Source organism: Oncorhynchus clarkii, chromosome 11 (genome assembly GCF_045791955.1).
Source record: "Oncorhynchus clarkii lewisi isolate Uvic-CL-2024 chromosome 11, UVic_Ocla_1.0, whole genome shotgun sequence".
NCBI lineage: Eukaryota > Metazoa > Chordata > Actinopteri > Salmoniformes > Salmonidae > Oncorhynchus > Oncorhynchus clarkii.
Genome location: NC_092157.1, coordinates 29089879 through 29103356, shown reverse-complemented (window position 1 = coordinate 29103356; position 13478 = coordinate 29089879). Strand labels below are relative to the sequence as shown.

The following is a 13478-nucleotide window of genomic DNA, read 5'->3' as shown; positions in this document are numbered from 1 at the left end:
GCGTGCACGCACGAGTGGGTACTGCGTGTGTTTGTGGATATGGATATCTCTCCAGGTCTCCAGTGAAAGTATGTCTAAAGAGGTCTGCGCACCTCTCCTCTCAAGCATGGTGGTAGTAGTGCGATGGTTTGGGGATGCTTTACTGCCTCAGGACTTTACCTTAATAGAATGGACCATGAATTCTGCTCTGTATCAGAGAATTCTACAGGAGAATGTCAGGCCATCCGTCTGTGAGCTGAAGCTGGAGCGCAGTTGGGTCATGTGGCAAGACAATGATCCAAAACACACAATCAAGTCTACATGAAAATAGTTTAAAAGCAACACATTTTAAGATTGGAATGGCCTAGTCAAAGTCCAGACCTAATCCCAATTGATGTGGCAGGACTTCAAACGAGCAGTTCATGCTTGAAAACCTACACATTTCGCTGAGTTGAAGCAGTTCTGCATGTAAGAGTGTGCCAAAATTCCTCCACAGCGATGTGAGACTGATTAACAACTACAGGAAGCATTTGGTTGCAGTCATTGCAGCTAAAAATGGCACAACCAGTTATTGAGTGTAAGGGAGGATTACTTTTTCAAACAGGGGAATTGGGTGTTGCTTAACTTTGTTAATTAAATAAATAAAATAAGTATACTTTTTGGGGGGGATTTGTAAACTCAGGTTCCCTTTATCAAATATTAGGTTTTGGTTGAAGATCTGATAACATCCAGTATCAAAAATATGCAAAAGTAGAGAATCAGAAATGGGGCAAATACTTTTCACTGCACCGTACATGTTAGCATACAAATGCCATCAAGACTATCACCATGTTTTTTCCTCATGTTAAATTCACAACTTTTCCCTCTCGCTTGCGGCCTCTTCAACAATACATTTTACCTCAGCTTTTACCAGATGTTTTCACTTGTTAACACCATAAGGGGACTTATTTTGTGTGACACAGGACTAGTCGGGTGTGCCTACCATGCTCTGTCTGTCTGTTAGTGCCGCTGAGGCCACACATGAGAGGTCAGTGTGTGTGTACGTATAATATGTATGCGTGTGTGCATGTATGTGTGTATGTGTGGACGTACGTGAGTGGCAGCCAGCCACACATGAGAGGCCAGGAGACAGGCAACCGTGAGGACATGGTTGTCACCACTAGTGGATGTTTACATCGCGGCTGCAGACATGGTGTGGTTTCCGATGGTTACGGAGGCAACCCTAAGCTCTAGCTAACTGACCCGGTGCAGAGATGTCAGAGACATTGGAGCGAGAACACTTGAACCTGTAAACTGACATTTGTTGAGAGCTTTTATAGAGCAGTTAATGCTTCTGGACCGTGTAGGTGTATGCAATGCTGGTATTGAGGATATGGAACACATTGAGTGGGTGTAAACTAAATATGCATTATTGCAATTTCACCTTGTTGAAGTCAATACATCAACACATCTAATCTCTGTCTTTGTTTCTATCTGTCTTTCAGCCGCTGGACTACGAAACGAAGAAGGCCTACACCTTCAAGGTAGATGCAGAAAACGCCCACCTGGACCCGCGGTTCCACAGCTTCGGGGCCTTCAAGGACACAGCCACAGTGAAGATTAACGTCCTGGATGTAGATGAGCCTCCAGTGTTCACTAAGCCCTCTTACGAAATGGAGGTATACGAGGACTCACCTGTAGGCGACATCATCGGAGCTGTCACCGGACAGGATCTTGATGCTAGCAACAGCCCTGTCAGGTAAAGTTAAAGGTCCTGAAAACTCATTCTGAAAGTACTTTTTCTCTCATGACTAACTAACAGGAAGTTTGAAAAGACAGGCTGAGTGAGCGGGGAGATTATATTCATGAGCTCACCTTGACTGATAGCTCTTTGAAACACCTATGTCAAGCAACTTGGATGCTGTGAGCAGTGTTGCAGTAATATCATCTCAATGTATTGATACACAAAGCTACTCAAACAACATTGAAATACAGTGGGGGGGAAAAGTATTTAGTCAGCCACCAATTGTGCAAGTTCTCCCACTTAAAAAGATGAGAGAGGCCTGTAATTTTCATCATTAGGTACACTTCAACGATGACAGACAAAATGAGGGAAAAATCCAGAAAATAACATTGTGGGATTTTTAATGAATTTAATTGCAAATTATGGTGGAAAATAAGCCGGAAGTGGAGGTCCTGGGCTGGCGTGGTTAGACGTGGTCTGCGGATGTGAGGTTGGACCTACTGCCAAATTTTCGAAAACTACATTGAGGGTGGTTTATAGTAGAGAATTGAACATTACATTCTCTGTCATTAGCTTTGGTGGACATTCCGGCAGTTAGCACACCAATTGCATGCTCCCTCAAAACTTGAGACAGTGGCCTATTATTGTTCCAGCACAATGTGCACCTGTATAATGATCATGCTGCTCAATCAGCTTCTTGATTTGCCACACCTGTCAAGTGAATGGATTATCTTGACAAAGTAGAAGTGCTCACTAACAGGGAAGTGGACAAATTGGTGCACAATATTTTAGAGAAATAAGCTTTTTGTGCATATTAAAAATTATTGGATCTTTTATTTCAGTTTATGAAACATGGGACCAACACTTTACATGTTGAGTTCATATTGTTCAGTATATATACATCTCCCAGAGCAGCAGTGACAGATGTGTTGACTTGACGACTGCGTTAGAGTTTTGAACGACCCTTCCCTCCTTTTCTTCCATGCTGGACGAAGACCTAGCTAGCGCTTAACTAGCTAACACCAGATACAGATGAAACGTGAAAGATAACTATCTTTGCCATAGATGAAAAGGGTAAAGTAGTAAATATATTTGCTGATACCATACAGTCAAATGTTGGCATCAGTAGAGTAGCTATCTAACTATATAAACCACGCCCCTCTGCAAACATGCCTTATCCAATGTTGGTTAGAAGGCTGTACTTATTTACACTATTGGTGCATTAAACATGAGCCGTATCCCCTTAATAATAAATCCAAGTGTTTGACATAGGGAGGGGACCAGTAACTTTATGATCAAACTTTATCAATGTAGAAGCAACAGTTATTTTTCCTACTGGTCAGCTTATTTGAATATGTTTTCCTTCAAATATCATCCACTGTCATGAAAAACATATTTTTGACTCATCATGACCTTTCTAAATATTTATTAAGGTTAAGGAAATATTGCAAATAGCATAGGTCTGGGCTCTTCAAGCCTGTTCCTGGAGAGCTACCCTCCCCATAGGCGTTTACTCCAACCCCAGTTGTAACTAACCTGATTCAGTTTTTACTTTAAAACCACACTCTAAAAAAATGATAGGCTAAAACTATTTGGGTTATTTGGTAACCCAGCGCTGTTTAGGTAGTGGACTTAACATGTTGGTTTATTTAGACTCCCCAGCCAGTTGGATTGCGTGAATAACCCAACATGTTGGGTTGTTGGGATTACCAAAACATGGGTTAATTTCACCATCAGTTGCATATTTTAAACTCTCATGTTGGGTTGACCTAGCAGATGGGTCTTCTGTTATGTAATCCTTGGGTTGTTTTCAGGAGGTGTGGCTTATTAGGGGCATGGCTTTCACCCATGAGAGTAAATGTAAACTCAGCAAAAAAATAAACATCCTCTCACTGTCAACTGCGTTTCTTTTCAGCAGACTTAAAATCTGTTAATACAAATATTTACACAACAAAACTGAGACATAACCTGAACAAGTTCCACAGACATGTGACTAACAGAAATGCAATAATGTGTCCCTGAACAAAGGGGAGTAAAAAAAAAAAAAAATCAGTCAGTATCTGGTGTGGCCACCAACTGCATTAAGTACTACAGTTCATCTCCTCCTTACGGACTGCACCATATTTGCCAGGTCTTGCAGTGAGATGTTACCCCACTCTTCCACCAAGGCACCTGCAAGTTCCCGGACATTTCTGGGGGAAGTGGCCCTGGCCCTCACCCCCGATCCAACAGGTCCCAGACTTGCTCAATGGGATTGAGATCCGGGCTCTTCACTGGCCATGGCTGACACTGACATTCCTGTCTTGCAGGAAGTCACGCACAGAATGAACACTATGGCTGGTGGCATTGTCATGCTGGAGGGTCATGTCAGGATGAGCCTGCAGGAAGGGTACCACATGAGGGAGGAGGATATCTTCCCTGTAACGCACAGCGTTGAGATTGCCTGCAATGACAACATGCTCAGTCCGATGATGCTGTGACGAACTGCCCCCAGATCATGATGGACCCTCCACCACCAAATCGGTCCCGCTCCAGAGTACAGGCCTTGGTGTAACGTTCATTCTTTCGATGATAAACGCGAATCAGACCATCACCCCTGGTGAGACAAAACCGCAACTTGTCTGTGAAGAGCACTTTTTGCCAGTCCTGTCTGGTCCAGCGACGGTGGGTTTGTGCCCATAGGCGATGTTGTTACCGGTAATGTCTGGTGAGGACCTGCCTTACAACAGGCCTACAAGCCCTCAGTCCAGCCTCTATCAGCCTATTGTGGACAGTCTGAGCACTGATGGAGGGATTGTGCATTCCTGGTGTAACTTGGACAGTTGTTGCTGCCATCCTGTACCTGTCCCGCAGGTGTGATGGTCAGATGTACTGATCCTGTGCAGGTGTTGTTACACGTGGTCTGCCACTGCGAGGACGATGAGATGTCCGTCCTGTCTCCCTGTAGCGCTGTCTTAGGGGTACGGACATTGCAATTTATTTCCATGGCCACATCTGCAGTCCTCATGCCTCCTTGCAGCATTCCTAAGGCATGTTCACGCAGATGAGCAGGGTCAGTCGAGGCCTCTTTCGTGTCCTAAGTTTTCATAACTGTGACCTTAATTGCCTACCGTCTGTAAGCTGTTAGTGTCTTAACGACCATTCCACAGGTGCATGTTCATTCATTGTTTATGGTTCATTGAACAAACATGGGAAACAGTGCTTAAACCCTTTCCAATGAAGATCTGGGAAGTTATTTAGATTTTTACAAATTATCTTTGAAAGACAGGGTCCTGAAAAAAGGGGCGTTTCCATTCTGCAAATGCAATTATTACATATTTTTCTCACATTCTATAATATTTAGATGATTTATTAGATATTGTAATAAGTAGTGATGTTACGTTTGATACTGGAGTACTGAGACATGCGTTGAAATTGCTAAGCAGTTTACTTCAAAGCAGTGTATCACTTTATCAGAAGCACTTGATCAATGATGTCTGAAGCTTAATTTTGTCGAACAACCACCTGATTTGTTTGGCATTTGTTTCAGTAGAAGACAAAAAGGCTAGTCTGCGCCAGTGCTACAGCGTGTGACATTTTTAGTAATTTGGCTGCTCTAAATTATTTTGGCCAGCAGGTGCCAATAGTGTACAATGTGTTGATCAAAGCCTTGAGCAGTGAACCTATTTTTGACACAATTGTCTGGGAAACGTCAATGCTTCAGTTTCCCATTACTAATAATATGGCATACCACCTTAATTTTTTCACAAAAATGGGATTGACAAAGGCTTTTGGGAAGTTATACGCTTCTGTAAGCTTCAGTCACACAACAGTAAAACATATAAAAACCTTTATCTATAATACTTATACAATAGAATACATGAATATGAATGACATTTACTCTCATGGATAGCGAAAAATAACTTGTTGAATAACACTCCCCTTCTAAACTACGCCTCCAGTCTTCTGATCTGACCTGCTGGGTCATATCTCAGTAATCCAGCACCCAGCGTCAATAACCCAGCAGAAAACAACCTAAGTAATTGACCCAAAGCCTGCAACCCAGCATTTTTCTGGAGTAACTAACCTGATTTAGCTTATCAACCAGCTAATTATTAAAATCAAGTGCGGTTGATTAGGGTTGAAGTGAAAACCTACAGGACGGTAGTTCTCCAGAAGGAGGGTTGGAGAGTCCTGGTATAGGACACTTGGTGGCACTGTAAAATCTTTGTTCCAGGCCTACACTGAACTGATTCAACAACTATAAAGCCCAACCATCTCTACCTCTTTTGCTGTGTTACCCAGTCCTGTCAAGTAAGGTTACACTTTTAATTATGGTTTAAAAAATAGGATGAGTAACTATAGGACCTTGGGTAGTGCTGTACTACTATAATCTTAACTCCTGGACTCCTGGGCTTTTGTTACAGCTGAACAATACTAATTTGATTAAACTACTCAACAGAAATGAAACCCAAAACTTTCTCTCGGTCTCGTTGCAAACCGCATTTAAAATAATACTCAGTGCTTAGTATTGGCAATTGAGTGTTCTGGCACAGATGGAAACAGTGTGCATTGTTTTAAAAACTATGAGGGGTGATTTGTCTTGGAGTCTATTAGTTATTTTTGTTTAGAAAGATTGCTTTTTAGTTCTGCAATGATGATTTCACAATATGTACTACTCAAGGGTTGAACAATACACAGATGGAAAAGATAGCCTGTTGCATCCAAGAAAGTATTTGTTTTAATATGAATATTTAATCTTGTAAAATACAATAGAATGGATGAGGCAGAGATTTGTAGAACAAAAAGCCTATGCACTCTGTTGTTTAGATTTTTCACTTTGACTTGAGTGTGTTTAATTATTCAGCAACTCCATAGTTGACATTGCTCATTTTCATGCCATCAGAGAAGAGACTTTGCTTTCTCACCTCCAAAACAATAGTACCAATGACCTTCCATGCATAGCGAATGGCGCTTTTAGAGTTTTGCCTCTCTAGCTGAGGGAAGAACATGCATGAATACCGCATTTTACAGTTACTCCAAACATAAACTTAAAGTTCAGATGACTTTGAGGGATTGCATTTGTGCAACCTTTTCTGACATGACGAGGTCACGAATATCTTTTATTTGATTTATTTAGACTTTTTTTTATATTCTGAAAGGAAGAGGTGCAGCATCCAGTGCCCTCGCCTTGGCTGTAAACTTTCAGGCTTCTCCATCATACTCTGTCCATAAAAGGCCTTTATGGCCTTCTGATAGTGACTTGATGGAGGCGAACGTTAGTTTGTGCTGTGGAGGAGAACGTAAGTTTGTGCCGTTTTCAACACAAATACTTGACTGCACAGTTCACATTATTTCAGAATGTTATGTTCAGTTTATGTGCAATCTTCTTCTGCACAGCCAATATTTCTGAGAAATATCGAAAGGAAATATGTTCCAATGTCATGATTGGCAAATTCGAATTCTCTTTTGAGTTAGTTCTCTTTGTGACAGACTACACATTATATGTGAAAGAGTAGAAGAGTAAGTGTGGTGAGGAGTTGTCTTTCCAACTACTCTAGTTTGAGGCTCAGGCCACACTTCAATGCCAATGGGTTGAACAGAGAAAGTTAAGCAGATGTGAACACTGCATAGATATGTGAAATTCAGTGCTATGTCGCTGTCCATCGCCATGGAAATTAGTGGAGTTGCGCATGACACTGAACAGGATAGAGCTGTCCATGGTTCTGAAAAGTATGCAGTGCTGTCCATAGCCCTGGAATGGGACTAGATAAGCCCATGGTGCAAAACTATGAGTTGAGCTGTCCATGGTCCTAGAAAGTGGACTGAAGCACTGTAATTCTATCCCATCTGTTCATGGCAGTGGAATTCAGTTTTGTCTTGCTTCTCTTGTTCACTCAGTTATTCCAATGACTGACTACAAACGTATAGTATGTTAGGTATTCACAATTAAGTATATTGATGTTACACAGCTGTTGATGTGTTTTTTATTGACTAATATTTGCATATGTGTTTTAAAATGAGACAAGAGTGTCGTGCATATACTATGGTTAAATGAGATGTCATGCTATTTTCAAGTTGATTACCTAACATTTGATAGATTACATGATTGAATTAAACCATGCTACAAATAAACCATTAATAACTTGGGGCACCACGGAAGCATTAGTTTATATAGAGCAGCTATCTCCCGAATCCACTCTTAAAGATCTGAAGATCTTTTATATCAATAGCAGTCAATAATTACGCATGGCAAACACCCAGAAAGGGCCACGTCATGACAAGGGCATGATGATATTTTTTCTTGTAAACTTAAATATTAAAATAAAATACAAGACTGGTGATTTGACTTGTTGGTACATGATAAGAAATCAGTTTGAAGGGATGGTACATTTTCATACTAACCATTACAAAGGATATTTTAAAACTAGCAATTCAAAAAGGGAGGTCATTTATAAATAGAAAGCTAAAGTGATGAGACAGGTTGAGATTCAAACATACAAATATGGGTAATGCCCAAAGGATGGATTTATAAGCATTCACACATTTGAACCTGTAATCAGAGTTGTAGTATAATATTCATCAAAAAAGTAACATTGAGTGGTCCTTACTAAATCAGGTCTACCTCAAGGCCTTCAACTAAACAGGGTTAAAGAGAGCACTAAGGTAACTGGGAATTTGAATAGAAGGCCCCAAGAATATGGTTAGAACTTTACACTGTCTCTTTAATGATTGACTCTAAAACATGTTCTTGTGTCTCGCTCATAAATATGAGAGACAGGGCTTTAACCATTGACCTGTTCCTCAGCAAACTTAATCTCAGGGTCTACACCGCAGATATCATGAATATTCAGGCAGAAATGCCTTATTGTAAGTTGTTGCAGAGCTGTGCTACCAGCATAGGAAAAGTAAAATATAGGACCAACATTTAATGAACATGCAGCTTGCACCCGTCTTATAATGTTGTGTGTCTTAACGATGTCACTGCTTTCAGTTGCACTTATAAACCTCATTAAATAACTTTTCTAGAGCAATGTTTCTTTTAAAGGCTGCTTGTCTTGAGTCCATTTGTGTTACTTTAGAAAATAATTTTGTTAGCATAAACCAATATACCTGTGCCCCTATTACTCAATTGGGATGCATGCTGCTTACCACAGCCCATTTTGTAGAAATGCACTTAGTGTATGAGTAATAAATAATTATTAACTGCATCCCAAATGGCACACTAGTACTTAAAAAGTGCAATACTTTTGACCAGGGCCCATATGGCTCTGGTCAAAAGTAGTGCATTGCATAGGGAATAGGCTGCCATTTGGGATGCAAAACCTGGGTCACTATACAGTGCCTTGCAAAAGTATTCACCCCCTTGGCGTTTTCCCTATTTTGTTGCATCACAACCTGTAATTTAAATGGATTTTTATTTGGATTTCATGTAATGGACATACACAAAATAGTCCAAATTGGTGAAGTAAAATTTAAAAATGAATTGTTTATAAAAATTAAAAAAAGTAAAAACAGAAAAGGGGTGCGTGCATATGTATTCACACCCTTGCTATGAAGCCTCCTTAATAAGATCTGGTGCAACCAATTATCTTCAGAAGTCAAATAATTGGTTAAATAAAGTCCACCTGTGTGTAATCTAAGTGTCATGATCTGTCACATGATCTCAGAATATATACACCATTTCTGAAAGGCCCCAGAGTCTGCAACACCACTAAGCAAGGCGCACCACCAAGCAAGCGGCACCATAAAGACCAAGGAGCTCTCCAAACAGGTCAGAGACAAAGTTGTGGAGAAGTACAGATCAGGGTTAGGTTATATAAAAAATATTAGAAACTTTGCACATCCCACAAACCACCTTTAAATCCATTGTTTAAAAATAGAAAGAATATAGCACCACAATAAACCTGCCAAGAGAGGGCCGCCCAGCAAAACTCACGGACCAGGCAAGGAGGGCATTAATCAGAGAGGCAACAAAGAGACCAAAGATAACCCCAAAGGAGCTACAAAGCTTTGGAGATTGGAATATCTGTTCATAGGACCACTTTAAGCCGTACACTACACAGAGCTGGGCTTTATGAAAGAGTGGCCAGAAAATAAGCAAACATGTTTGGTGGCATGTGGGAGACTCCCCAAACATATGGAAGAAGGTACTCAGGTCAGATGAGACTAAAATGTAGCGTTTTGGCCATCAAGGAACATGCTATGTTTGGCGTAAACACCTCTCATCACCCTGAGAACACCATCCCCACAGTGAAGCATGGTGGTAGCAGCATCATGCTGTGGTGATTTTTTTCATTGGCAGGGACTGGGAAACTGGTCAGCATTGAAGGAATGATGGACGGCACAAAATGCAGGGCAATATTTGAGGGATAGTCATGCATGCTCAAGTTCTGTTTTTTTTGTCCTATTTCTCATTCGTTTCACAAAAAAAATGTGCATCTTCAAAGTGGTAGGCATGTTGTGTAAATGAAATGATACAAACCCCCCAAATATCAATTTTAATTCCAGGTTATAATGCAACAAAATAGAAAAATGCCAAGGGGGTGAATACTTTTGCAAGCCACTGTATTACAACAAATTCTATATATTTGCCCATAGGAAAAATCAATTCTTTGCTCTCCTCTTGTACATGTGGGAAATTACCTAATTTACCAAACTTTTTATTAGGTATTCCATTGACTGGAAAAGTGACCTGGACAGCTACTTTGACATTGATCCAGTGGAGGGAACGATTTCCACTAATGAACTCCTGGACAGAGAGAGTATCGCCCAGCACAATATCACCATTGTGGCCACCAAACTTAGTAAGTATGATCGTGATTCATGTAGGTGTCACTGTTGCCTTTCTCTATTGTTATCTACAGTATGTGACGAATTTAAGGTGGATTTAATCAAGTCAATCCCATTTTGTGTGAGTCGTTTATGGGCGACCGTAAAGCATGATGGGTCCTCTGGAGCGAGTTTGATCAGGACATTGTCTCCTCTGGCGTGCCCATCTTAACTGTCTCTTAAACTCTCTCTGTCTGACTCTTCATTCGTTACCCTCTATACATTTTCATTGCCTTCAATTAATGGTGTTCCTTTCATGACTAAAGCATTTTAGGATCTGAGTTTTCTTGTTTGAATCATCTTATATTGACGATGATGAAGAAATTGTCTGTTTTCAGTCACGTCACAAAAAAAGAGGTTCTGTAAAGTCAAATATATGCATGATGGAGAGCCCTGCCGTGTTGATTTAAGAGTTCATTTACATCACTGTTATTTTAAGACATTCTATCAGACTAAATCGTTTTTTATGAAGGAAAGTGAAGCAAATATCCATAGAAATAAGCAAATCCATCGTCATCAAGTCATCAAATCTGCTAAGAGCCATCAAAGTCATTATCTGGGAGGCAGGCTGGTGCTCAATCTAAATTACTCACGCTGTATTCTCATTAGGACAGACTGTGAAATAAGGGCCATTAAAAGTTGAGCTGCTTTTATCGCCTTGGAAACTAGAATTATTCACTTCCCCTCAAGGTCGTGTTGGGTGGTGGTGAAATGCTAATTCCTGTTTCTGGAGTGAGTGGAGGAATGGAAGGGGGAGGGATAGAGAGCTGGAGGGTTGGTTGGATAAGGGGCTCAGGCCGTCATACTCATCATGTGAATCGGTGATTGTAATGTTTTTTAGATGTTTGTCTGTCTGTCTCTTTTGTTATATTCACACATTGTGGATTATAATTCTGTTGGGGGGCCAATCATGCTAATAGTCGTAACATATTATTACACTACCCTACGTATTTATTTGGACAGTGAAGCTAAAACTTTAATTTGGCTCAACACAATAAAAGGTGCAAGTTGTAACCAAATATGGTTCTTGAGATCGACGCCATAGGGGAACCATTTCAGGGTTTCTGAAGAAGCATATAAAAATCCAAAAGCAGTTTTTTATTGGCCCTCCAGGACCGGAATTGAATAGCCCTGTGTTGGGTTTTAAGCCTTATTTATATTTTTCCCAGGGTGCCTTTCAAGTATATTTTAGAGTTACCAGTACCACCCATGACTGGGTTTGATAGAGACAAAGATATGGTTGTTGCATTCATTTCAATTGCTTGCTGTTGTCTAGCCCCAAGTCAGATCCTAGGTGAATATATTGTAATTAAAATGTAATTAAACAGTACAACACATTTAATAAAGCCGTATTTTGAGGTTCTAGTTCAACCCTGACATTAAACTCAAGTGTCAGACCTGCAAGTCACATGATGTGTACTTCCTATTAAAATCCAGCCAGAGTGGGGAAATCTAATGTTTAGAATTTTTACTAACCATAACCTGCATATAGAATCACTGCCAGGGTTGGGAAGATATGGGACTACCTTAAACATCTAAACTGGAGCAACCATTTCAGTAATGGGTGCAAAAAGTCCCAAGTAAGTGAGATGCACAAAGGTAATGCCCCCAAAACATGCTAACCTCTCACCGTTACCAATAGCAGGGGAGGTTAGCATAAAGATATCTATGACAATCTAACTTTCTCACTCATAATTATTCATGATTCGTTCATGATTATCTGTAATCATGGTAGCTTCCACATACATGTAGAACTGTTCAGAAACATACAGTGGCTTGCGTAAGTATTCACCCCCTTGGTATTTTTCCTATTTTGTTGCCTTACAACCTGGAATTTCTGGGGGTTTGTATCATTTGATTTTCACAACATGCCTACCACTTTGAAGATGCAAAATATTTTTTATTGTGAAACAAAAAATATATAAGACAAAAAAACAGAACTTGAGCATGCATAACTATTCACCCCCCAAAGCCACCTTTTGCAGCAATTACAGCTGCAAGTCTCTTGGGGTATGTCTCTATAAGCTTGGCACATCTAGCCACTGGGGGTTTTGACCATTCTTCAAGGCAAAACTGCTCCAGCTCCTTCAAGTTGGATGGGTTCCGCTGGTGTAGAGCAATCTTTAAGTCATACCACAGATTCTCAAATGGATTGAGGTCTGAGCTTTGACTAGGCCATTCCAAGACAGTTAAATGTTTCACCTTAAACCACTCGAGTGTTGCTTTAGCAGTATGCTTAGAGTCATTGTCCTGCTGGAAGGTGAACCTCCGTCCCAGTCCCAAATATCTGGAAGACTGAAACACGTTTCCCTCAACAATTTCCCTGTATTTAGCGCCATCCATCATTCCTTCATTTCTGACCTGTTTTCCAGTCCTTCCCGTTTAAAAACACCCCCACGGCATGATGCTGCCATCACCATGCTTCACTGTGGGGATGCTGTTCTCAGGGTGATGAAAGGTGTTGGATTTGCACCAGACATAGCATTTTCCTTGATGGCTAAAAAGCTACATTTTAGTCTCATCTGACCAGAGTACCTTCTTCCACATATTTGAGGAGTCTCCCACATGCCTTTTGGCAAACACCACACGTGTTTGCTTATATTTTTCTTTAAGCAATGGCTTATTTTCTGGCCACTCTTTCATAAAGCCCTGCTCTGTGGAGTGTACGGCTTAAAGTGGACAGATACACCAATCTCCACTGTGGAGCTTTGCAGCTCCTTCAGGGTTATCTCTGGTCTCTTTTTGCCTCTCTGTTTAATGCCCTCCTTGCCTTGTCCATGAGTTTTGGTGGGCAGCCCTGTCTTGGCAGGTTTGTTGTGGTACCATATTTTTCCATTTTTTAATAACGGATTTAATGGTGCTCCGTGGGATGTTCAAAGTTTCTGATATTTTTTTATAACCCAGACCTGATCTGTACTTCTCCACCACTTTGTCCACGACCTGTTTGGAGAGCTCATTGGTCTTC

At 40.7% G+C, this 13478-nt stretch overlaps 1 protein-coding gene across 1 annotated transcript in view; it reads left to right on the top strand.

Annotated features, from left to right (window-relative positions):
* Window positions 1-13478, top strand: part of LOC139420696 (cadherin-12-like) — a 128347-nt gene that overhangs the window by 80796 nt on the left and 34073 nt on the right. Inside the window, exons 6-7 of the mRNA XM_071170919.1 lie at window positions 1464-1717; window positions 10352-10492. Of these exons, the coding sequence (XP_071027020.1) occupies window positions 1464-1717; window positions 10352-10492 (395 nt within the window). The remainder of the gene's footprint in view (window positions 1-1463; window positions 1718-10351; window positions 10493-13478) is intronic.